General features: G+C 42.6%; 1 protein-coding gene across 3 annotated transcripts in view; it reads left to right on the plus strand.

The window, feature by feature from the left end:
* Positions 1-23,947, plus strand: part of DGKI (diacylglycerol kinase iota) — a 433,300-nt gene that overhangs the window by 213,775 nt on the left and 195,578 nt on the right. For all 3 annotated transcript variants that reach the window (XM_059396338.1, XM_059396340.1, XM_059396341.1), the window contains exons 7-11: positions 345-416; positions 3,729-3,845; positions 13,225-13,299; positions 13,835-13,933; positions 23,711-23,793. In XM_059396338.1, coding sequence (XP_059252321.1) covers positions 345-416; positions 3,729-3,845; positions 13,225-13,299; positions 13,835-13,933; positions 23,711-23,793 — 446 coding nt within the window. The remainder of the gene's footprint in view (positions 1-344; positions 417-3,728; positions 3,846-13,224; positions 13,300-13,834; positions 13,934-23,710; positions 23,794-23,947) is intronic.

The raw sequence follows: 23,947 nt of genomic DNA on the forward strand, positions 1-23,947 counted from the left end.
ACATGACCCAATAGTGGCTTTTCCTTTGCTTGTAATAAAAACCTATCTGAACCATGTTTATTTGGGGAAAAGAAACAACTCTTTTTGTGGTTGACTTTGAGTAGTTAGTGGCACAGCAAATACTGGTACCTCCTCTTACACTCAAGGTGAATCAGGAATGGGACATTCTTGGATGGCAGAGGGTGGTGGACATAAGTGCTGAATGTGGTATTTGCAGTCCCTTGAGTCACCTTGAGTGGTGGGGTCACTTTTGGCTTTACTCACTTCATTGGACTTCAGGAAGGCAAATGCGTGCAGTGATTGAAGTGGTTTTAAATTCTCTATCTCTTGTCCTAACATCCCAGGGCTTCCAGCAAAAATTCTCCTTCCACAGTAAAGAGATTGTGGCCATCAGCTGTTCCTGGTGCAAGCAGGCGGTAAGTTTGGGGACAAAATGAAAGAAAATGGGCTTCTGTTTTATCACAGCAGACTTACCTCATTACTTGAGTTACTGTCTACCAGTGGAAGGTTATTCTAATTTATGATTATTTCTCTCAAATAGGGCCCTTGAAGGAAGAAAGATTAAAACTATAGAACTGTAGTCTATATGACCTGGAAGAAACTATAGAGGTCAATTAACTTCTTCGTTTATATACACTGAAGCCTAGGATCAGAGACTGGGAAATCTTCCCCTGTTCTAACCCTGGGTCTAGAATCAAGGACTTCTTACTCCATAGACTGTATTTCTTCTGCTACTCTAGATTGTTGATAACTGCTTTATGGTTGGAAGTTGCAACATTAGGTATTCCCTGTAACACCAGAATCCAGCCATGTTGGTCCTTCTGTTTTTGATGTGGGTGACTGTCCTATGGGGTGGTGCTGGGATAAGGAGCGATCTCGTACCCTTCTTTAGGCTTGGATACTGTTACAGCTGTATGTATGCTCATCGAAATATAACTCTTCTTTACATTTGAACATATATATTCAGTAGGATCCAATGGTAGTTTCCCTATTTTTCTTTTATTTATCCTTTGTCCATTTTTTAACACTTCTGATCCAACCAGATGGTTCATTTTCTTGTTTGCTTATGCACCCGTTCTTTTCTTTAACCAGACAGTGCTAACTCATGGGTTGGCCGACTATGGCCCATAGACCAATCTGACTGCTGCCTGTTCGTATAAATAACATTTTATTGGAACACAGCCATGTCCATCCATTTATATATCTTCTGTGGCTTCTTTTGTGTTACAACAGCAGAGTTGAGTAGTTATATCAGGGAAAGGATGCCCCTCCCCCCCTTAAAGCTAAACTATTTACTATGTGGGCCGTTTATAGAAAAAGTCTGTGGACCCCTGCTCTGAACCCTCAGTTCACCTACTTTGTTGAGTGACCATATAATTGAGACATAGAATCTCCTCATTGCACAGGCAGCCTGAAAAGAAAGGGCTGTGGTGTTCCAGGTAAGTTAAGGGTTTACAGGAAGACTTTAGCCCTCTACACACATCAGATTTAACTAGCCAAACAAGCCCACAGGGCCAGAGCAGATCCGTTTAGTTGCAACGTAGAAAACTGACATTTTTGTAGGTCAAAACTTTTGCATTTGGGGAATTTTATAAAGTTTTGTAAAGTTGGACCTAATCTCTCTAGCTTAATTTCCCTAGGCCCCCACGAATCAGGAGAACCTACTGTCTCTAGGTAGTGCAGTGGCATTTCCTTTCAGTTATTTTTTTTTTAAAGATTTTATTTATTTATTTGTCAGAGAGAGATCACAAGAGGCAGGCAGAGAGAGAGGGGGAAGCAGGCTCCCTGCTGAGCAGAGAGCCCGAGATGCAGGGCTCCATCCCAGGACCCTGGGATCATGACCTGAGCCAAAGGCAGAGGCTTTAATCCACTGAGCCACCCAGGTGCCCCTCCTTTCAGTTATTTTTTACACAAATTCTCTTTGTGCTTCTGTTCAAGAAGCTCACAAATGTAAAGTCCTTGAATGAAACTATACCATCAAGGCAGTATGTCCACCTGGAGAGAAAGAAGCTAGTTCCAGTTCTAGTTCTCCCTGACAGAGTCTGGGCTGCTGGTTTCCTTGATCTGGTGAAGCCCCACCTGTGGGAGAGCATCACTGGTAGTTCCAGCTCCAGTAGAAGGCATCTGCTCCACCACTGTAGCTACCAGGCTGTGGTGAGGTGGCTTATCCAGGGCCCATTAACTTGGGAACTCACTCCCATTTTACATGGCGCCCTTGTTCTCTTGTCATTAATTCATAGTCCAGTTGAATCACGTTGTAGGTGATTTTTCAAGAAGTAAAGATACGAAATATTTTAAGACAAATTACACTGGTGAAATATTTTAAGCCTATAGGTAATCCATTCTAGGGTATCTGATGTCCATAGGAATTTCTGCTGCAGGAAACAAAACCAAAAACTGGGTGCAAGAGCTGGATTTTGGGGGTTTAGGCTCTGACTGCACCTTGTAAAAGTTAGGCACTTTGGGACATAGCTCTCAGTCTATTTAGATTGGTGATTCCTCGGGTATACTTAGGTCATCTCAGAGAACTGGACCATTTTAGAAGTGCAGTGGGCATCCGTTTAGGGATTTATTTGAATTGCTGAAAGAAAATCAATTTTTGAAGAAGGTATTCAGAAAATATTTTCTAGTATATCATCGTTTGCAGATCACAAATAACTGGTCGTAGGGGAAATCACTAACTTATTTTGCATCCACACTTAATTAGTAATTTGCTACAGGACCATGTGAGGATAGGCAAAAATGAAGACAAACCCCCCCTGGGACATAATTGGGGTAGCCGTATTTGCCAAGTTTCCTGAGACAGTTCTAATTTGTGTTTGTTGTTCCAACATAATCATTAACAGTGTTCCCTTTCATTCTTAAAATCGTTCCCATTAAGATGACAAAGTATGGTTCCATTAAGTATAATACAGTAGAATCTGATGTTAAAGTTTTTAAAAAATCACTGATTAAAGCTTTAAGGCCCACAATTATTATATAATGTGGATTTTGTTTATTGGGAAAAAAACTGTTACCACACATCGTTATTACTTTTCACACAAAAGATGATGGTCACTCAGTCCATGGGTATAGAGTTAAACCACTAATCTTGAGGTATTGTTATGATCATCAGTCTACATTTTCTTTCTTCTTTCAAAAACAGGAAGTGTTTTAGACTTACAGAGTGTAGTTAGGCTCATTATATTTTTTAAAAGCAGCCCCAGATAAACCCAGAGAGGCAATCTCTTTGTTACCTCTTGGATTAAGAACTCTCTAGAAGAGACCTCTTGCTTCTTTCTTGGGTTTCCTAAACGAGAAGGACTACCTGGAATGGGTTTACACCTATGGTTAGAAAAAGGAGAGCAGGTGGGAGAACCTTCCTCGCCTCCCCAGCATTATCCCACATCCAGTGTGTGACTGGTGCAGGTCGCGGGCAACAAAATTATATCCGGGGTTCGGATTAATAGACCTCTCCGAGACCTCCTTATGTAAATATCCTATTGAAAGCTTATAAAGTTTGAGCTGGCCTGGACCTACACGGCTGATTTCTTTATCAGTTTGTAAAGTGGGACGAGTTCCAAGTCGTCTGGTCTCACGGTTCCGGGGCTGCCTGGGTGGTGCTAAGAAGCATGCGTCTTCACGTCTGTGAGCCTGGGGGGGGTGCCTGTGTGCGCATGCGCTCATTCCTTCTTGCTTTAGCGGTGCCCTTGGCCCAGGGTTGTTTATTGGCCTATTTTTCTCCTCAGTTTCACAATAAGGTGACCTGCTTCATGCTGCATCACATTGAGGAACCCTGCTCCCTGGGGGCTCATGCTGCTGTCATTGTCCCGCCCACCTGGATCATTAAGGTGAAGAAACCTCAGGTAACTTCTGGGCCCCTGGTGCTCCTGGGCCAGTGCGGAGAAAAAGGAACTGCTGCTTCTTGCTTTTCTTGCCCTGACTCTTTCTGGGGATCCGAAAATCTCTGCTCACTCGTCCCTACGGCCCCATGCTCAGCTTCCCCCAGTCCGTTCCATTTAGCCCATCACTGTACCACAGTGGGGCTCTCTCATGGAACCAGCCTCCCTTTCCTGAAGAGATCCAAGTTCCACAGCAGGAATGGTTCCTTCCCGTTCAGGTGCTAATGGTGTTCTCCTTGGGGGTTCTCCTGAGTTCATTAAATGCTAGTGGTGGGTGCAACTAACCCTTACACAACTCTCTTCTCTTCCAGCCTGGGCATCCCCAGGGACTGAATGTGAGGGCACACTGTACAGGCTTCATTGTTTGGTTGAGCTTGCCACCACTTCCAACCTGAACGGCAGACTGGGGGTCATGACCTTCCTAAGTACACAAGGCCCGCTCAGAGAGCAACACTCTTTTCTTAAGGCAAAGTAGAATTTATCCTCTTAATACCTAATCTCATTCTGTATTCAATTCTTGTTGTACATTCTGTCATAGAGCGTCTCTGCGATGTTCCGGGAAACCTTAGCGGTTTCTCAACACGGTCGTAATCTTTGAGAGCAAAATACCTACCTTCGTACTGTACATCTTAGACCACGAGCTCCAAGTCATGGGATAGCAGACTCGTAGTGCTATGGTGGGGGCAGGGGGCAGAGGGAGAATGATAGCTGTCCTGGGGATGCAGCGACCTTAGGATATCCTGCTGAATGTAATATCTCTAAAAGATAAGGCAGTCCTACTTTATATGGTCTTCAGAATCATCATGCATTTTATTCTCACTGACTCAGTGTTATTTAAAACACTGGCAGATTAAGGACACTGTTTTGCTTTGTGTTTTTACATAGCATTCAGCTTCTGTTGATGAGTAACATTTAGTAATATCTTTCCTAGTTACGGTCCGCCAAAGCCTTTGGGAAATCTCTTCCAGAGGCAGGTGCACTATCTGTACATTAAAAAATGGGGCGCCTAGCTTTTTCATCTTATGTCTTCGAGTTGTTAAATGAGTGGCCCAAGGTGTTAGCAAGTGTAGTACTACGTTTGAAATTCAGGTAACGATTTCTAATTTACTGTTAATTTCAAATCTCTAACCTTTTTACTTCTCTGGTTCCTCAACCCCTAAAATTCAGTACTCTAAAAGTTTTATATTAAATATTCAGTTAAATCAACATGTTTTCATTGAAAACCCTGATGGTATTAAGAAAGCTCCTAGTCATCGTGATGTAATGCGTGATCCACTCTGAAGAACGGTGTGGTTTTCTTAAGGAGAGATCAGGGAGAGCCTCATGAAGTAGGTGAGTTATATTCTACCTCTCTAAAGATGGGTGGGATTTAGACGGATGGAGAAGACAGGAAATAGCAGGCAGGAGAATGGCATGAGCAAGGCTGCTGTGTCCAAAATTGTACTCCTGAGGCTGTGAGACTAGTTTATATTGCATGGGTGGTGGTATATTTCTGTGATGTTCCTTTCAAAGGAACAGGTGTCAGATTGTTCAATCTTTTTTTTTTTTTAAGATATTATTTATTTATTTGACAGATCACAAGTAGGCAGAGAGGCAGGCAGAGAGAGAGGGGGAAGCAGACTGCCAACTGAGCAGAGAGCCCAATGTGGGGCTCGATCCCAGGAACCTGAGATCACGACCCAAGCTGAAGGCAGAGGCTTTAACCCACTGAGCCACCTGGCGCCCCAGGTTGTTCACTCTTAGTTTTAAGACTAATCAGTGAGTTTTGGAGCTATGCTTCTAATCCATCTATCCTAAAGTAGTCCATCAGCCTTTCACCATTTTATCCATTGAAGATTATTACCTAAATCTATTATATTAGGGGGTTACCAAGAGGTGGTTTTTCTAGATTTTACTCTTCTTTATTCTCCTGCTGGTAATAAGAGAACTAAAAAATAAAGCTAATACATGACAGATGCTTGAGTATTTATGTTTATTTGAAAATTTTCAGAATAATAAGTTGGCATCTTAGCAATGTTATTGGTTAACTAAGGGTGGTGGTGGTGGTGGTTTTCAGAGAGTATCATTATGAATTACCAACTTCATGTGATATAGAAAATACATGATATTTCAATCCATCGACATCATTTTTAAAATATTTATATTGTTCTATCTTCGACCAGTTAGACCGCCTTCCAGAAAGCTCTTGTCTCCATTTTTCCTGAGCCATGCGAGTTTTGATGCCTTCCTTGGTGTCAGGAATCATGCCACGTCCCAGGAAGAGCGTGGGAAGAGCACAACTTACGCATTTCCTGCCCTTACCTGGAAGCAGCCATTTCTCTGAGGAGTCTTGGTTACTTCTAACGATGGATGGTATTATGGTTCACAGTCTGGAGGCTAAAGTCCAGATTGTTCTCATCACACCCTTTCTTATTGTCCTTCTTTGATTCAGAAAAGTATAATAATAGGAGTAAGAAAAACTAACACGTATTGAATGCTCACTAACACGGTTAGCATTCACAACCAGAAAGGGAAAGGAGGAAGAGGGTCCTGCAGAACAGGGAGAGACCTGTCATAGCAGAGTTTCATCAAGAAAAATGGAAAGAAAAATAGAGCAGTCATCAATGTTGAATTCTGTAGGCATTAAAACATAACAAGGATTGAGAAGAATCTTTGTGTTTGGCTCTGGATCATCGATGACCATCAGAACATGATTTTATATGTATTAGGAAATATTTTAAGTACTTTACATTCAGTATCTCATTTTACTATTAAGTAACCTCTGAGACAGGTATCCTATTCCTACGTTGTAGCCAAGGAAAATGAGAGCTGAAGTCAAATAAATTACCTGGGGCCACATAGTTATTGAATAGTTTGAAGTGACATTAGGAATTGTGATTCTGGAAACAGAGCTCTTAATGATACGTCCTGCTGCCTTCCTGTCTTACTGTTGCAAGGCTTGCTGAGTCACACATCTTTAAAATTTTTGTAGTCCTTCCTCCTATGGGTCCCCAAAAGAAGTAATTTAATCAGTTAACTAAATTCCATTTGAAAGCCAGTGTATGGTGAGCGTGGGGGACAATACTGTGGTTGAGAGTTCTAGCTTATGAGCCAGACTGCCTAGATTCATAAACTTGCTCTGCTGTTTAATGACTTGTATAATCTCAAGCATTTAAACTCTTCAACTTCCCATCTGCAAAGTGTAAATAATAATTAGTACCCAATTACTGGGTTTTCATGAGGACTAATGGGCTAAAAAATAAAAATAAAGCACATAAAACAGCACCTAGCTCATTATAAAACTCAGATGTTAGCTCTTGTTATTTTCCTTGTTGAGTACAGGGTATCAAATGAAGTTCTACATCAACAGATGAAAAATAACAGAAGTTATTGTTCCCTGGGCCATTTGTATTACACTGAGAGAAGAAAGGAAGAGAGGGATTCTTACGGGGAAAGAGGCAGAGTGGGGACCACAGCCTAGTATCTGGTGTGCTCTCAAGTGCACCTTGAGATGCCACTGTAACTGTTGGATGTCACACAGCAGTGGGATTGTGTGTTCACTAGCATGATCCTTATCCCATGGCCCGAGAGTTAATTCAGCTACTGAACTGAGGAACTGAAGAAGACACGGTGAGCATTCACAACCAGAAAGGGAAAGGAGGAAGAGGGTCCTGCAGAACAAGGAGAGACCTATCATAGCACAGAGTTTCATCATGAAAAATGGCGAGACAGTAGTGCAGTCATCACTGTTAAATTCTGTAGGCCTTAAAAAATAACAAGGATTGAGAAGGGTCTTTGCGTTTGGCTCTAGATCATTGATGACCGTCAGAACTCTAGTTTGTAGAGTGTGGGTGGCAAGTTGTTAGTGAGGGTGTGGAAGCAGTGAGATTAAAGAATTCACTGGAGACATTAAGAAATGCTAAAAAAAAGAATTTGGAAATTAGATGGAGAACAGCAGAACAGTAGCAAAATGTTTTTCCTACTTGTAGAATTTATTTTTTTTTTCTGTGTATTTCTGAATGTGAGGACATGGCTCAAAAACAAGAAGATATTGTTAACTGAATGAAGTAGACATTTAACTCCATTCACAGAGGCCATTATATGCAGCGGGAGGTCCACAGATGAAACAGATGTTCATCTGATGTCCACAAAGAGTATCCTCCCTAGGCGAGAAAATTGATACAACTAAATCTCTGGGCCGGGAGTTTTGGATTCTGGAAAGGGAATTCAGCCACATGTAAATCCGTAATGAAAAAGAATGATCTTCAGGTATCTGGAAGGTTTGCCGTGGTTGTCAGCGTGCATCTTTTAGGACAGATATACACAGTGTGGTGAAAGGAAGTCCCGGAGGTGGGGTGAACCAGCCGTGGTCTGTGAGAGTCCAACACGGCTAAGGCCTTGAGTGGTAAGTGTGACCCGAGATGTAGCAACAGGGTAAAATATGAGGAACTGTGTGACTTTGATTGTGGAGATCACTGCAGGCTAAACAGAAAACGCTGTGTATGCTTGGTCTTGAAGGATGCGAGGGGCCTCACTGGGAAGACAGATGAAGAAGGACAGCCCAAGCTTACAGAACATTCTGGAAACTGCTGTGAAGGTGCATCCCCAGATATGGTCAGCTTTATTTGTGACGCTTGTGTCTAAAACATGACTCTAGAGAGAAAGAAACCTACTTGAGAGCATCATGGTCGGAAAAGCAGATTGTAAAGAGGTGGAATTAAGTCATGTATTTTCTATATCAGTTAAAAGATGGCTGGTTCTGAGTAGACCATGGTTCTGGGACCAGCTGTGTGACGCTCGCGTGGTAAGGAGAACGAGGGTGGGTCCGGATGATTTGCTGGGTTTCATCACCAAGTTATTTGGAGAGACCTAGAACATAAAAGATTATGGAATTTAGATGATAGTCCAGAATTAAAAGGACCAAATTTTAAGAATCAAGCACAAATCTGTTCATGCATTTAAAGGCAAAGTTATATTTAATGTTACAGATTTCAGTGTTTCTGCTCTGGACTGAAAATGTTAGAGGATAATATTTTGACTGTATGAACAAGTTGAAGATGTTGAAATACTAGTGCGAGCGTTTGGAGCTAAAGGAGAAAGACTCATGATATGTGAATGTTTGTGGGGTCGAGTTATAGGAGACTAGAGGTGTGTGTTGTTAATAAATGACATCATTCTGCACATAATACTTTAAAACTTGCCTTTCCTACTTAAAAAAAATATTGGGGGAGAATTCTGTATTAATACATCTAGATTTAACTACCTTTAAAACTGCTATATATGTTCCATACTATAAATAGATTACAATTTATACGATTTGTTTAGCCAATTCCCTACTGGTGGAGATTTATATAGTATCTCATGGTTGACTTATAAAAAATGCTGCCATCAGCTCCTTCCTAGCCCATATGAGCTCTCTCCATGTTAGTCCTTATTCTTTATGATTAGATAATGTGAAAATGCTCGGACCCAGGACATGTAATAGCTAGGATCAACCATATCTCTCAAAAATTGCTCTAGCCATTTCCTTTGGTCAGTTCGAAAGGTTAGGCAATCCTTGCTGTGATTTAACCAATTATGCCTGAGAAATGGCAGAGACCCTGTCCTTATCTTTTGGAAGTAGTTGATTTCTCTGCTCGCCTATCCTCAGGACAACTTTTGTCCTGGCGGGGCAGCGAGAGCAGGCAGCACAAGAACGCTCACTAGTAAGAGGAAGTCCATGCCTCTTCACCGCCCGTCAGAGTGTTTTCCGGTATGCGATGAGGGAAGGCTTCATTTGGGATGACGAAATGTGAGATATCTTCTCTTTAGAGCTGTTGTTATAACCAGTCCTTTGCGATCCCATAACTTGGGAAAAGCCTTAAAGGATATTAGGAATTGGTTAAGTTTTATTCCCAGTTGAGTGATTTACCCAATGAGCATCCTTTTTTTTTTTTTTAAATAGCCCAGGAAGGGATCCTGACTACGATACAGACTTTGTTCATTGGATTATTTCCGTAAAGTAGTACTGTCCCAATACCTGGTCCAAAAAACCCAAAAGGCCTTTATCTATTCTTAGGACTTGAACACAACAGTGGGCACAGAATGTATGGGGGACAAATGCTGTTAGAGTCTGAAACATACAAAAATCCATACGAGGGGACAACGTTGTACTGTTGGGCTGGTGTTCAACTTGCCAGCAAACCTTCAAGATGGCAGAGTTAGCCACCCTTGATAACAGGGATATTTCTGTTGTAGAACACAGCACACGTAGTATGAATGGTTTCTTGAATGATACTGCAGCACGTCTACAAAACAGCTTCTTGGAATAATTTTTATGTTCTTGAAAAGCAGGCTATTTTAACTCTCACAACAAGACTGACCCAGGCAGGGTGAGCAATTTCTTAGATGAGCCAGACTGGCTGACTCGTCTTGTCATGGCTGAAACACAAGCCGGCTCGGCTTCCCCATCCATCTGTTCCCCACTGGATGGCGATGCCTTTTAGAAGAAGTTCAGTGTTGAGATTGAGATACATATTTACACGTGAACAGAAGGAAGCCCTGGGAATTTGGAGGTCTTCTGTGAAATCCCATACTGCTTATCTTTTCCTATCTGTCCATAGGGATGTAAGCTTACTCCGAGCTCACACAGAAGCTTCCAGGGACTGTAAGTCAACCTCTGTGCTTCATCTGGGCCCCCTCCTTGTTCTGTGAGATGAGGAGGACCTCATCATGCACTTGGCTCCGTGAGGCTCAGAAGCCTTGTATTTGCTCTGTGTGGAAAAGGCCATCATGTATGTCTGTTCCCTGTTAGAGTTGAGGTCCTTGCCTGCTCTGTTTTCAGACCTCAAGCCTTCTCTGGATGTGTTTTTCTAACTCTGTTTCCCAAACATCCTTGATCAGCAGAGTCGCCTGAAGAGCTGTGATTTCTGGGATCAGACGAGGTTCGGGAATGATCTTAGCCTGATCCATTAGACTTCTCTCTCAGAGCGTAGTTACTGAGTGCTGCCAGGAACAGAGGCTTGTCGTGTATTCCTGAAAGCACTTGGCTCCCTGCGTTGCTCTTGGCCATAAATGAACTAAAGCAACAGGGAAGTTAGGAGACGAGCATTCACTTCCGAAAGATCCTTTCCGAAACCAGGAAGGACTCAGTAAGTGTTGTGAGTTACAATACTGACTCATTTCAACAATGACTTGAGCACACACTGTTGGCCGGGCATCAGTGCTTGGTGCTGGGGATATACAGCCATGAACGAGGCGACTAATATTTATGGAAGCGCTTATCACGGGCCGAGACCAAGCTAACTACTTCATTTACCTTTTCTCCTTTTAACTTCACAACTGTCCTGTGAGGTAGGTATTGTCACCTTCATTTTTAAGTTAAGAAACTGTTATTTCAAAAGCTCGCCTGACTTGGCCAAGGTCACAGATCTTGTAATTGGAAGACCCAGAATTAGCACCTCGTGTGTCCAGTTCCATGGCTCCAGCTCCTTATCCCATTGAAATGATGCTTCAGTGCCTTATGTATGTCTCCCCACTTTTCCCTTTGACTTCAGAGGTTCTCAGCTCTGGCTACCCACTGGAATTGCCTGGGGAGTTTTAAAAAGCATCTTGGCCTGGGCTTCACGCCAAACAAAGAATATTTGGGGGTCCACAGATCCACATTGTTGAAAGAACTCTGGGTGAGGCCAACATGCCGTGATGGGTTGAAAACCACTCAGTATCATTAATTGCCATCCTGAGAGTTTCCAGCATTCTTCTTGGGACACTTGGCTGACGAAGTGTTTATGGCGCCCAGGTAGTTTTTCTTCCCTTTTAAACAAAGTAGTTAACATGTGGGAAATACTCTAATAATGCAAAAGTTTCCCCAAAGTGGAACATGGTAACAGATCCATTTAAAGAGGAATTCAGAAACGTGGAGAACTTTTTTGTAGGAGAGCTGTGATCTACAGTGAATGGTAAGAAATAACCTGGGGTCTAGAACACCCGTGAGCTCCTGAGATTCTGGGTCTCTCTCTTCTGGTGAGACTTGGAACCTGAAAACTCTTTTAATTGGTTGGAAGAAGAAAGCTTTGGGACAAATGATGGTTCAAGAAAGTTTCCTTCATCCTTGATGAGCACCGGCTACAGAGCAATGTATGTTTTAATGGTCCAAATGAAAGTAAACTCAGAAGTCAAATAGTTTCAATCTTGCTAATTTGAATGTGCTAATATATGTACTCGAGACTAAGGTATATTTTGAATGCAGTAAGAAGAAAATACCCAGGAACCTAAAAGAACAGATATCTAAATTTCTTGAAGCTATTTGAAAATCTTTATCTGCTCAAGCAATGCATGCGTCTATGCTTATATAAGCTTTTAAGTTAAGCCTTCTGTGTTTCAGGCTTTCAACACTTTGTTAAACATCTATGAGGTGATAGTAACATCTTGCCTTTGTGAAGATGGCAATCTAATTAATTATTGGCTCTCTACTAATTAAGCCAGTGAGTTGTGACTGTCCCCTAAGAGAGGTTCTTCTCAAAGCATCTGTATCACAATCTCAGAGTAAATGGTCAGTTGAAGTAATCACAAAGTTGTGGTCCATAAAACTCCTGGAAAGAGAAAAATGGGGAAAGTGAATTTGGGGTCTCTAGATTCCGCAGGTTGGAGGCATGTCTATGAGAAGAACAAATCAAGGCTACTGGGGGAGAGAGGGCTTTTCAAACCAATAGGTCTTTAGAGAAAGAGAGAGTGGTGATCGTCACTCTACTAACCTAAGTAATTTAAGGTGAGTCTTATCTCTGCATTTTAAAACCTAGCCCTCAGCACTGATAGGGTAGTTAGATCATCAAGTTCCCCAGGGTATCATGTTACCTTATGACTATAACTAGAAAGGTCATTACCGAAGTAAACAGAAAAAAGAAAGAAAGAAAGAAGAAAGGAAAGAAACAAAGAAACAAAGAGAACGAAAAGAAAAACATGAAAAATGGCCTCCTTTTTTACATTTCCACATAGGTGATCTCCATTGCAGGAGATGAACTTGAACTTGGTTGGGCGGGAGACGGACCTGGTTGGGCGGGAGACTGGAGCCCCTCAGAGAATTTGGGATTCTTCCATTTTTACTGGGAGGGTTGGCAGGTATAACTTGTGTTGTTATGTGAGTCCATGAGAGCCTCCAGGGTTCTAACTCGCTGCCTCTCCATGTGGTGGGGAGTCGGTCGCTCCCTCTGAAGCACTCGACTGGTTTCTGTCTGTGGCTTACCCATGAACAGTGGCTTGGAAGTGTCAAAGCATGAGAAGCATGCCGTGGACCAGCATGCGCTGCCCTCGTCTCCTCCATGGGTCTGCATGGCAAGCTCAGGCGCTGTCCGCCTCTGCACTCAGTGGTTGCCTTCTTTCCCTACAGAACTCGCTAAAGGCTTCGAATCGGAAGAAGAAGAGGACCAGCTTTAAAAGGAAAGCCAGTAAAAGAGGGACAGAAGTAAGTGTCTCGGGACTCCGTGCCCGTGAGCAGCTCCCTCCTCCTCACCGTAGCCCCTGTCTGATGTGATCTGGCCCAAGCTGCTTTTCCTCATAAACTTTTGGCCCCGGGTCTCTCCTTTACTGCGCTCACTCAAACCACCCGCTGGAATTCCTTTCAATTTCTGGAAAACGTGTACATGTATAGCTTCCTGTGACTTCAGGGTCCGAGGATTTGCACTCATCCGTGGAAATAGGATCCCAGGATGATGATGAAGAAATCCCATTTCTAGAATGCTCAGAGCATACAGAATAAAGAAAAAAAAAGTTCTCATTTTTGAGAACAAGGGCTTGTTCTCAAAGGTGAATTATAGCTTGAGGCCTTTCTTCTAAACTTTATACGGACTATCTTTTTAATAGTAAGCCCTGTGAAACAAGATGTAGCTTTTTTATTGGGGGGGGGGATCAATCAAGGGTTAGTGGGGGGGGGGGTACTGGTATTTTCTCCCTTCCATTGCTTTTGGGCTATGCACCCAAGTGTTGCTTTCTTCCTTTAGCAGGAAAACAAAGGTCGTCCTTTTGTGATAAAACCTATCTCTTCTCCTCTCATGAAACCATTGCTTGTGTTTGTGAACCCCAAGAGCGGAGGCAATCAGGTGAGTCATTTTTCATGAGTTTAACTTGGAAACCTCAGTGCTTTCTTGCAAACAGTTTCCAACACCAATTCAAATAGCAGCACCTTGAACCCCAAACATTGGAAGACAACCAGTTTCTCAGGGACAGGGTTAGAGATGCAGGGCATAGCCTTACTGCAGAGTTAGGCAAAACTGGAGGTCTATGATTTATCGCTCAGCTTCCAAGTAAGACTCTACCAGCAGCACTCCAAAAATGCTGACTTTTTCCTTACAGCTTTTCAAAAAAGATCATTCCAAAATCTCCCGGTTAATATGTTTCAGAGTTTCTTAACTCTTTGTTAGGAAGCTTTTTATGGACTTCTCTTCATGGTTTCCCCTTGTAAGTTAGACCTGACTACTTTCGTCCCTATCCTCAGAGCAAAATGAGAACAATGATTCACCATCCCCAGTTATCATTCACAACAGACGCCACCAATACTATCAAAAATATCACCTAAAGATTTCATTTGGTCCATGCCCAAATCTTGTGGCGTAATTAATCACGGCCTCATTTGAGGAGAAAGTAATAGCCTGGGAACACTTAGGTGTAATGACATACCTGAAGTGATACAGCTCTTTAAAGGACAGAATTTGTTCTAGAATCTAGGTCTTTGTCTCCTCATACGCTTCTCTTCCTACTCTGAGGCTTCTTATTGGTACTCTTCTTTGGCTTTGATTCTTCTCTGTCTTCCTGTGAGAATAAATATAAAATATTTTCTCTGTCCATTAAGTGCACATTTTTCATTTTGAGGTGAGATTCCTTGAAGTTTCACACTTTACAATTACCGATTTGAAACTGTCTCGTTAACTCCATGTAAGGAGGGGAGTCCTATAATTAGGATTGATGTTCTTCCTCCAAAGGATGCCGGGCATTTTTCCAGAAGGATTAATTACAATAAAGCTTCTCTTCAGAGAGCTTGTGATTTAAAGAAAATACTTTTACTCCATTTCTTTCTTTGCTTAAAAATTCTCGATAACGTTCTGGGTTAAAAATCTTTAACATTGAAGAAAACAGGGGAAAAAAATGTGCCATAAGTGAAAAATCTACTTTCAGAGTCCTTTTTTTAAGTTGGTGAGTGATGATCTTCATATTGTGATGATGGCGATCCTGAGACTGTCACTGGAGGGGCTTTTTGGAAGTGGGGTTCAGTGTGCCCTGAACCAGAGTCATTCCCTAGGTCTCGACTCCGTAGAGCCTCATGAGGGGTGGAGGTATATTTGGAGACCATGGAATCAGCAAAGCTAATGTAATGGACTCCATTGACTTTGACCACTTGAGTATCATGTGCTAATTCCCAATATATTTTACCATGAGAGTCATTCTAGAAGATGTACTCATTAAATCATAAGCCTTTTTTCCTCAAGCACTTAGAAACTTACAGGTTTCAGGAGCAGACAGGCCATTAAGATAGATCCCATTTTGTTGGGATCTCCAAATAAATTAGTAATGCCAGAGCTGATCCCACGCTGTTTCCTATTTCACTAACTAGAAAACAAGAAAGCTTAAGTAAACTTTCTAAGGGCATCTTGTTAATGACACTAAAGGGGCAAATGGGAAAAATAATTCAAACAACATTAACTATATGTGAGTTCTGAATTGAGTGGATCAAACCGAGATTGTTCTGGAATTTCAGAGTAGTGACTTGGGAGTGGTAAGAAACTGTTGTCATAGAAATGTCTGAATTGACAGTGGACCTACTTACTTATGCAGAGAGAGGAGGCTGGGGGAGCAGTGGCTCCTTTCCTTCTCACTCCCTGGCAAACTCCTATTCATCCTTTAAGGCTTGGAACCTTTTCCCAAAATGAGTCACCCTGTCCACTGTGCTCCCAGAGTCCTTGGCACAAACCTGTGTTTTGTGAATTGCAGCCTAAGTGCTCTGTGGGTGTTCTGCTAAGACAGAGGCTCCCTATCACCTGGGGCAGCAACTTCCAACCTGTGATTTCTAGTGCATGGGCTCTAGAAGTGAACAAATAATCGTATAACAAGCAATGCGGGTTTTACAGCAAGTTATCTGGACAGCGGCTTTGTTACTGATGACAGTTCAGGAAAGGAAAGCATTATTCTGGAAAAGAAGTTGAGATGTGTTTGAGATACTGGATGTGACCGTGAGGTATTCAAATAAAAATGCCCAGGTATTAGAGACAAAAGACTTAAGGGATTTGCTCTCATTTTATGCATTTTGGCTTATGAGATTACTTCTAGAATATCTAGGATTCTCAGAAGTATGGCTAACCACACACACACAAAAAGAATATTGTATAACTTTCTATTTCTATGTAAAATAGAGTTTTTACTAAGCTTAGCAAAGAGCATTGCTTCTGAGCACAGTGCAAAATGCTGAGGAAATTTTAAATGCATCCGGATACCTTTGTACGATGGCAATCATTCAAACTGATCTCCATCTACAGTCTTGGGAAGGGACCCCTTGATTCCCAGTTGTAGTGAGTAGGGAAGGGCCGTGGTCACAGATGATCTAATTCCTCTCTTAGGGCCCACCTTTTCCTGTGCTGTGGCTGTCCTGTGCCCTTATCATTGCAGATGAGGGGAGATTCTGGGTGATGGGGAGACAGAGGGTGGACTGTGAAAGTTTCTCCCTCTTTGGCTCCCTTGAATCTTGTTTCCTCCATAATGTTGCCCCTCCCCCCAACCACTTTAACTTTGTTGGGATAAAGGATCAAAGGATGGCCCTGAAAACAGGGCAAGTGAACCCCAGGAAAGTGGCCCTGAGATTCTGCTTTTCTAGAAAAACCACACTGATTAGCGAGGGCTGATTAGAAACACTTCCCTGCTGTTGTTGTTCAAACCTATGTTTTGCCTTTTAATGCCTGATTTATTTTGCTTATCTCTTTGTAGATAGAAAGCACTCCCTCTTTCTTTTTTTTTTTTTTTTTAGGACTTACTTATCACAGATTTTTTTTATAAATTTCTTTTCAGCATAACAGAATTCATTGTTTATGCACTACACCCAGTGCTCCATGCAGTACGTGCCCTCCTTAATACCCACCACCTGGCTCCCCCAACCTCCCACCCCCCACCCTGTCAAAACCCTCAGATTGTTTTTCAGATAAAAGCACTCCCTCTTTAAAGCGGAGGCTTCAAACTTTTACTTAAACTTGCTTGGGCGTCTCTTAAGTAATTAACTAGACTCTGTCGCCATCTTCTGGCAAGAAAAATAACTACAGCTTTTCAGAAATGCAGTTTTTTGTGCAGAAATTTTCCTATACATTGAGACGAACACATTTGGGACTGCCTCAATGTCCTTTGTAAACAATAATTTGTTTTAAACAGTTATTTCACAGTAATTGTCTCTGTTTTTCCATCACTTAAGGTGGAGGAGATAGTGGGAGTTCTGAAAGTTTTAGAGGTTGGCGGCGCTGGTGCTGGGGGAACAGGAACTGGAACCAGGGACTACAAGGGCAACTTTGAGTTTCTTTTCCTGTGGAAAAGATGTAATACCTGGGAGATAAAGTTTATACCTGCACAGTCCCCTCCTCTGTGTTTGAAAACCTAAGGACTCGAAAAATAGCCCCCCTCCCTTGGGTTACTTAACTTTCACTCTAACTTCAGAACTTAGTGTTTTTCATGATTTCCCTGACTCATTAGCATTTTTCTCCCTGAGTATTATGTCGACGCTCCTGACATCTTTCGATGTTTCCCGCTTTCCCACGATCTCTCCTGGTGGCTCCCGCTCAGGACTTCTTTTCCAGAGACTTAGGTTATATGTTCCGGGTTAAGCAGGTGTTCTGCCCGCTAGAGTGATTCTGCCTTGTCAGTCCTGACACCTGGGGGTCCGGACTCTGGCTTCTCACACTGTTCAACGTGAAATCCCCGGGAGGAGGGGCGGCATGAGTTGCATTCGACTTCCAGGGGCCTTATCAATAGGTGGCAAGAGGAAGGGGTTATCTATTTGTGGGCGCGTTGAGAGCTCACGCTGAGTCCAGCCCCATCACATGACTGGACCTGTGTACCGTCACCCCAGGACCACCCCTCCTCAGTCAGGGGCAAGTCACTCAAGGTGGGAGAGGGAGACAAAAATCAGTAACTTCAAATGTTTGAGTCCCCAGACATTTTTTTTTTTTTTTAAGATTTTACTTATTTATTTGACAGACAGAGATCACAAGTAGGCAGAGAGGCGGGTGGAGAGAGAGGAGGAAGCAGGCTCCCCGTTGAGCAGAGAGCCCAACGTGGGGCTCGATCCCAGGACCCTGGAATCATGACCTGAGCCGAAGGCAGAGGCTTTAACCCACTGAGCCACCCAGGCGCCCCCAAGACTTTCTAAATACTTGAGCAAACAACCTCAGTGATATTGTGTGATGTACAAGCTGGGGATAAATCGAGAATCATGATGTTTGGGTATAATTTTAGGCTCCTAATGCTTAGAACAGGCTAGGAAGAGGGCAGAAGGGTAGTCAGCAGATGGTCACACATGTCAAAGTCCACGCCCAGAATCTTCTTGTCAAGCCAGCCTCAGCAGATGGAAGTAAATCAACAAGACAATAAATCTTTTCCCCAGTTATAATACTGGTGGAAGTGTGGGGGCAGCTGTCTTACTCCACTCAGGCTGCTCTAACCGAATACTGGATACTAGATGGTTTAATAGCAGGAATTTATTCCTTACAGTTCTGGGGACTGGGAAGCCCACCATCAAGGCACCAGCACATATGGGAACTTCCCGGTTCCCGGAGCGCCGCCCTCTCCCTGTGTCCTCTTGCTGTGCTTCTTGTCCTCTTCACATGCCAGAAGCGATGAGGGAGCTCTTCGGGGTCCCTTTTATAAGGGCACTAATCCCATTCATGAGGGCTCCACTTCCGCCCAGGGCCGCATCTCCTTTGATAGGACGAGAGCCCACCTGGCTGTCTAGCTCCTTAGTTTCTAGCCGGACTGGGACCTGACAATGTCAGTCTGGCTCCCCTGATTACAACACTCCAATGACTCTCATTCCCTGGAAAACAGAGCCCAAGCTCCTTAGCCATTTAACTGACAACTCCCCCAGTTTTGTCTCCCACCAACTCCCGCAGTTTTGTGTCCCAGCGCTCCTGCCTCACAGCGCAGAAGGTCACATCCCCACGGCTCTTTGTGTGACTCCCTCTTTCTCTTCTCCACGTGTAAAGACATGGTTAGCCTTACGCGTCTTTCAGGAAGTAGTTCAGATGTCATCTACAGGATGCCTGCATCTAATCCCCAGAGGGGCACTCAGCGTACCTCCTCTGGCCTCCTACTTCTCGGTAGGCATCTCTGCCGAACCGTGACCCGTCTTCAGCTGATGCATTTATTTTGGATTTGGCTCTTTCTGAGCTCCCTGAGTGTACACGTGGGCACACAGTAGGAACCTAACATGTTTTTTAAGAAAATTAAGTATTCCTTTGGGGTCATTTGAACCCAGTTTGAAATAATTCTTTCAATTATTAATCTCTTCCTCCCACTAGCTTTTATCTTCCTTGGGACTTTCCTAGCAGCTTTTGCCGCGATCTGGTGAATCCCTCTGGGACATAAACCAAGGCTTGCTCAGTAACCCACCAGCATGTTTCAGGCTATGGAAGAGTTACAAGGCTTCAATGGAGACTGATAAGCTAGTGACGCAAATTCATTCTTAATTGACTCTCCATACCCCCCAAGCCATTATAGTATTTTCTTTAATGAATAATGCTAGAACTTCCTTTGTTTAATAATAGAGAGTAGAATCTTCCCTGTTTTGTCCATTTCTCTCTCTTCCCACCCAGTACTGTGTCTGGCACTTAGTAGGTGAATTGATGAATCCTGTTTACTTGCCTCTAGAACAATCTGCCTGTCTTCTGGGAAGTTCTTTTCTCTTCTCCCAGCCTGTTCCCCAACCCCTGGAGCCAGAAAGGACCTAGAAGTCCTAGCCTCAGCAATCAGACAACAAAAAGAAATTAAAGGCATCCAAATCGGCAAAGAAGAAGTCAAACTATCAATCTTTGCAGATGATATGATATTATATGTAGAAAACCCAAAAGACTCCACCCCAAAACTGCTAGAACTCACACAGGAATTCAGTAAAGTGTCAGGATATAAAATCAATGCACAGAAATCAGTTGCATTTCTTCACACCAACAAGTCAGAAGAAAGAGAAATTAAGGAGCCAATCCCATTTATAATTGCACCTGAAACCATAAGGACCTATTCTTCACTCCACAGGAATACCCAATCTCACAATATCTTAACAAACTCTATAGTCCGTGAGGTGACGTAGCTACAGCCATGTGTATGAGAACCCCCCAGAGTGTGTGAGAATTGACACGCATCCTGTTTTTTCCATTTAGAGAAAAGCAGAATACTGTTGGAGAAAATCTGAAGCTTTTTTCAAGAATAAAACAAAATAAACAAACCAAAAACGCCAAGTAACCTAAACTTGAGGTTGACAAAGGCCCAAGGCTGAAAGCTCTAGCCCATGGACCCTGCGCCTCCTTTCCTGCTCACTAGCCAGAGGACCTTAACAGGAAAGCAATGGAAGACGTTGTGCTCCACGTTCTTCAGACATTGTGTCTTTCTTTCCTCCTAAATCCTGATGAACTCTAAGCCAGTTTCATGTCCTTTATTTTTGTAATCCCAGGATTTAACCTCTTGGTTTGCTCTTTGCATGCCTATAGACGGAGTGAAAGCAAAGACCAAAGGCAGGTGTAAGAAAGAAAGGGGGCAGGGAGGGAGAAAGAGCAGGAAGAGACAAACCAGCACAATAGCTTCCAAAAAAAAAAAATATGCAGCTTTTGGATTTGGCACGTGGCCAGTGACAGATAGGAGCATGTTTGGGACTCGTTAGTGAACGGCACTTCTGTAAATGTCTTAGTCAGCTTAATCCTGTCAGTGAGAAAGAAATGACTCTTTTCCTGGTGAGTTAGCATTTCTCAAGCCCTTCCATTCTATGAAATGAATTACCTAAGCCCTCAAGGAGCTTATCCTAGAGGTCGCAGCAGAGCTGAGGGAACAGTCTTTCTTCAGTGAGTCAGACCTTTATTTTTCTCCAGGCGACATGGTGGATTTAAAACAATGCAGTACTTTTCAGATCCTTGCCAGTTTTGCTATTGCGTATGTTTTCGAAAGACTACTTTTAAAAGAAATAATTCTATCACACTCACACCTGAATGTGACCTCTGATTGGGTTGTCGTGTGTGGTTTTACACGTTATCCCCGCACAGCTCTGAGGGCGTTCTTAAAACAGGCTGCGGTGTCAGTGGGGCCTCTCGGACATGGTACGGTGCAAAACTTGCTAGCCTGAATTCCCCTTCCTCCAAAGGATAAATGTAGACCATTAGATGTTACCATGAATACACACTTCAGCAAAACCAAAATGGTGTGGTCATTCCAACCTTTTAGAGAAATTTTAGTTTAAGAAAAACCGCCTCTCAATGACTTTTACTTAATTTTTATTTTTTTAAGAAGGAAGTTTTTTTTTTTTTTTAAGATTTTATTTATTTATTTGACAGAGATCATAAGTAGGCAGAGAGGCAGGCAGAGAGGTGGGGGGGGGGGGAGCAGGCTCCCTGCCGAGCAGAGATCCCAATGCTGGGCTTGATCCCAGGACCCTGGGATCCTGACCTGAGCCAAAGGCAGCGGCTTAACCCACTGAGCCGCTCAGGCACCCCCCTTTTACTTTATTTTGGAAAGGGGCTCATTACCTAGTATTGCAGGTGTTGTAGAAGCTGGAATTGAGATGAGCCCAGAAGTGGCCAGAAGTGGAAAGGAGTAATTAACATTAACCATTCCTATTCCTCTAGGGATTTAAAGCTGAAAGACTGATTTTCAAGCAAATCAGTGGGAAATTTTTTTTTTTTTTTGAACTGGTCACTAAAATGACTCTGGTCTACCAGTTAGGCGTCAAAGATTACTCGAGATAATCCCCAACTGACTTGATAGCAAGGCTCGGTATAGGAAGAGAGAGAATGACCCAGCATTTAGTTAGTATTATGTGTCCAGCTCTGTGTCTGAATTTTATAGGAAGCAAAATATGTCATGTGGTAAAATTGAAGGATTAGTTGTAATAATTAAGGATAGAATGTTATTCCTAAATTTATAGCAAGCACATGATAAAGCAGAACTTTTAAATTATAGGTTTGGTTGAAATGTGGAACAAAAGACCTGCATTGGCCCCTGTAACAACCGGCCTAACAATGTGGTAATTACAAGCTACACTTTAGCCCGCACAACCTCAAGTGTAATTTACTGAATAGATTAACAAGAAGCAACAAAGAAAGGGACTAACCTTCACAAAGGCCTATTTTGTGCCACATACTGGGTTAGATCCATAACTATTACTGATTCATTTAATTCTCATTATCCCCCTGGAAAGCAGATTTTGCCCTCCTATTTAATATGCTAGATTTCTGCAGGCTTTTAAGTGCTCACGATCACCTCATGAGAACACCCAAGTTATTACGGACTCAAATACCTTGCTCTCTCTGCTGTCCCAGAATGACTCTCGGATACAGCATAGTAGGTGTACAGACTTGGGAATATTTTAAGGGAGAGCACTCAGACTTGGGAATATTTTAAGCGAATAAAGGAACTGTAATTATAAGCGACATGCACTGCCCAACTGATCAAATGTTATTTGCTGCGGCTGATAATGACCTACAATGGGGCACCCTACGCAGTCTTAAAGCTCTTTTGATGCCGCTTAATGAGACGATCCTTCTTCATTTCTTCTCTGCTCAGTTCACGGTTAAGAAATGATCTCCAGAACTGCCTTGTGTTTTCCGTGATGATCAGTTCTCCAAATGCCAATTATAAATCACTTAAAACATTCCAAAAATGTTCATGTGAGAACTGTTTGACTTAGAGACATGGAAATTGAAACAAAGTCAAAGTAACTCAAAATAAGCTGTAACTAAGAAAGTCCCATGTGTCTATCCTAAATAATGAGGAGCCTGTAAGCCTTCGGCTTCAGGGTGCGCATGGGTGGCTCAGTGGGTTGAGCCTCTGCCTTCCGCTTGGGTCATGGTCTCAGGGTCCTGGGATCGAGCCCCACGTCCCTCTGCTCAGCGGGGAGCCTGTTTCCTCCTTTCTCTCTGCCTGCCTCTGCCTACTTGTGATCTCTGTCAAATAAATAAGCAAAATCTTAAAAACAAAAAAGAGAAAGAAAGACTGACTTCAGTTAAGAGAAGTTATTTCAGTAAAATCATACTTAGCTCATACTATCTATATTCAAATTATGCAAAAGTCAAAGTAGTCTTCACAATGAAGTAAAAATTCATGTTAAATGACATGGACTGACTAATAAGTTGCCTACATGGGTTTTGATGTCAAGTGATGGGAAAACCAGTAGTTACTATTCAGTAAGCACTTAACTGCATGCCACACACTGTGACCACTCTGCTCCTCAAAACATGACTGCATTTAATCCTTGCGATAAGTCTGTGAAAGAGGTATTCTTATCTCCACATTAAAGAGAAGGAAGTTGGGCTCACTGAAATTGGAGAACTTGGCCAGCGTTAATGCAGTTGGACAAAAGCCCCATCTGGACATTCTACCTGCGTATCAATGGCCAAAGCCCGTGATTTTAACTACTACTTCATGCTGTTTATAATTAGGTGATATTTTACTTATGTCTTTTTTTTTAATGAATATATAATGTATTATTTGTTTCAGGGGCACAGGTCTGTGAATCATCAGTCTTACACTATTCATAGCACTCAGCTGATATTTTAGAGAAGAACATTTTTTAAAAAAATTTTTTTAAATGAGCAGCAAATATTTGGAAATCTCTTCCTATTGTCTTAAAAAAATTTTTTTTTTCCTGACAGGGAACCAAAGTCCTGCAGATGTTCATGTGGTACCTGAATCCACGGCAGGTGTTCGATCTTTCTCAGGAGGGGCCCAAAGATGCGTAAGTCTGGAAACAGCCCACCATGGTCCGTACCGGTTTGGGCAAGCGAGAAGGGCTTCTGCTGTGAAGTCAGGCTTCCTTATTAGATTACCTTGTGAAATATTTGCTGACCATCCCTCATTGACTTTCTCAACCGTGGTCACCTCCCTTAAGC

Source organism: Mustela nigripes, chromosome 4, assembly GCF_022355385.1.
Source record: "Mustela nigripes isolate SB6536 chromosome 4, MUSNIG.SB6536, whole genome shotgun sequence".
In the NCBI taxonomy this organism is placed as follows: Eukaryota; Metazoa; Chordata; class Mammalia; order Carnivora; family Mustelidae; genus Mustela; species Mustela nigripes.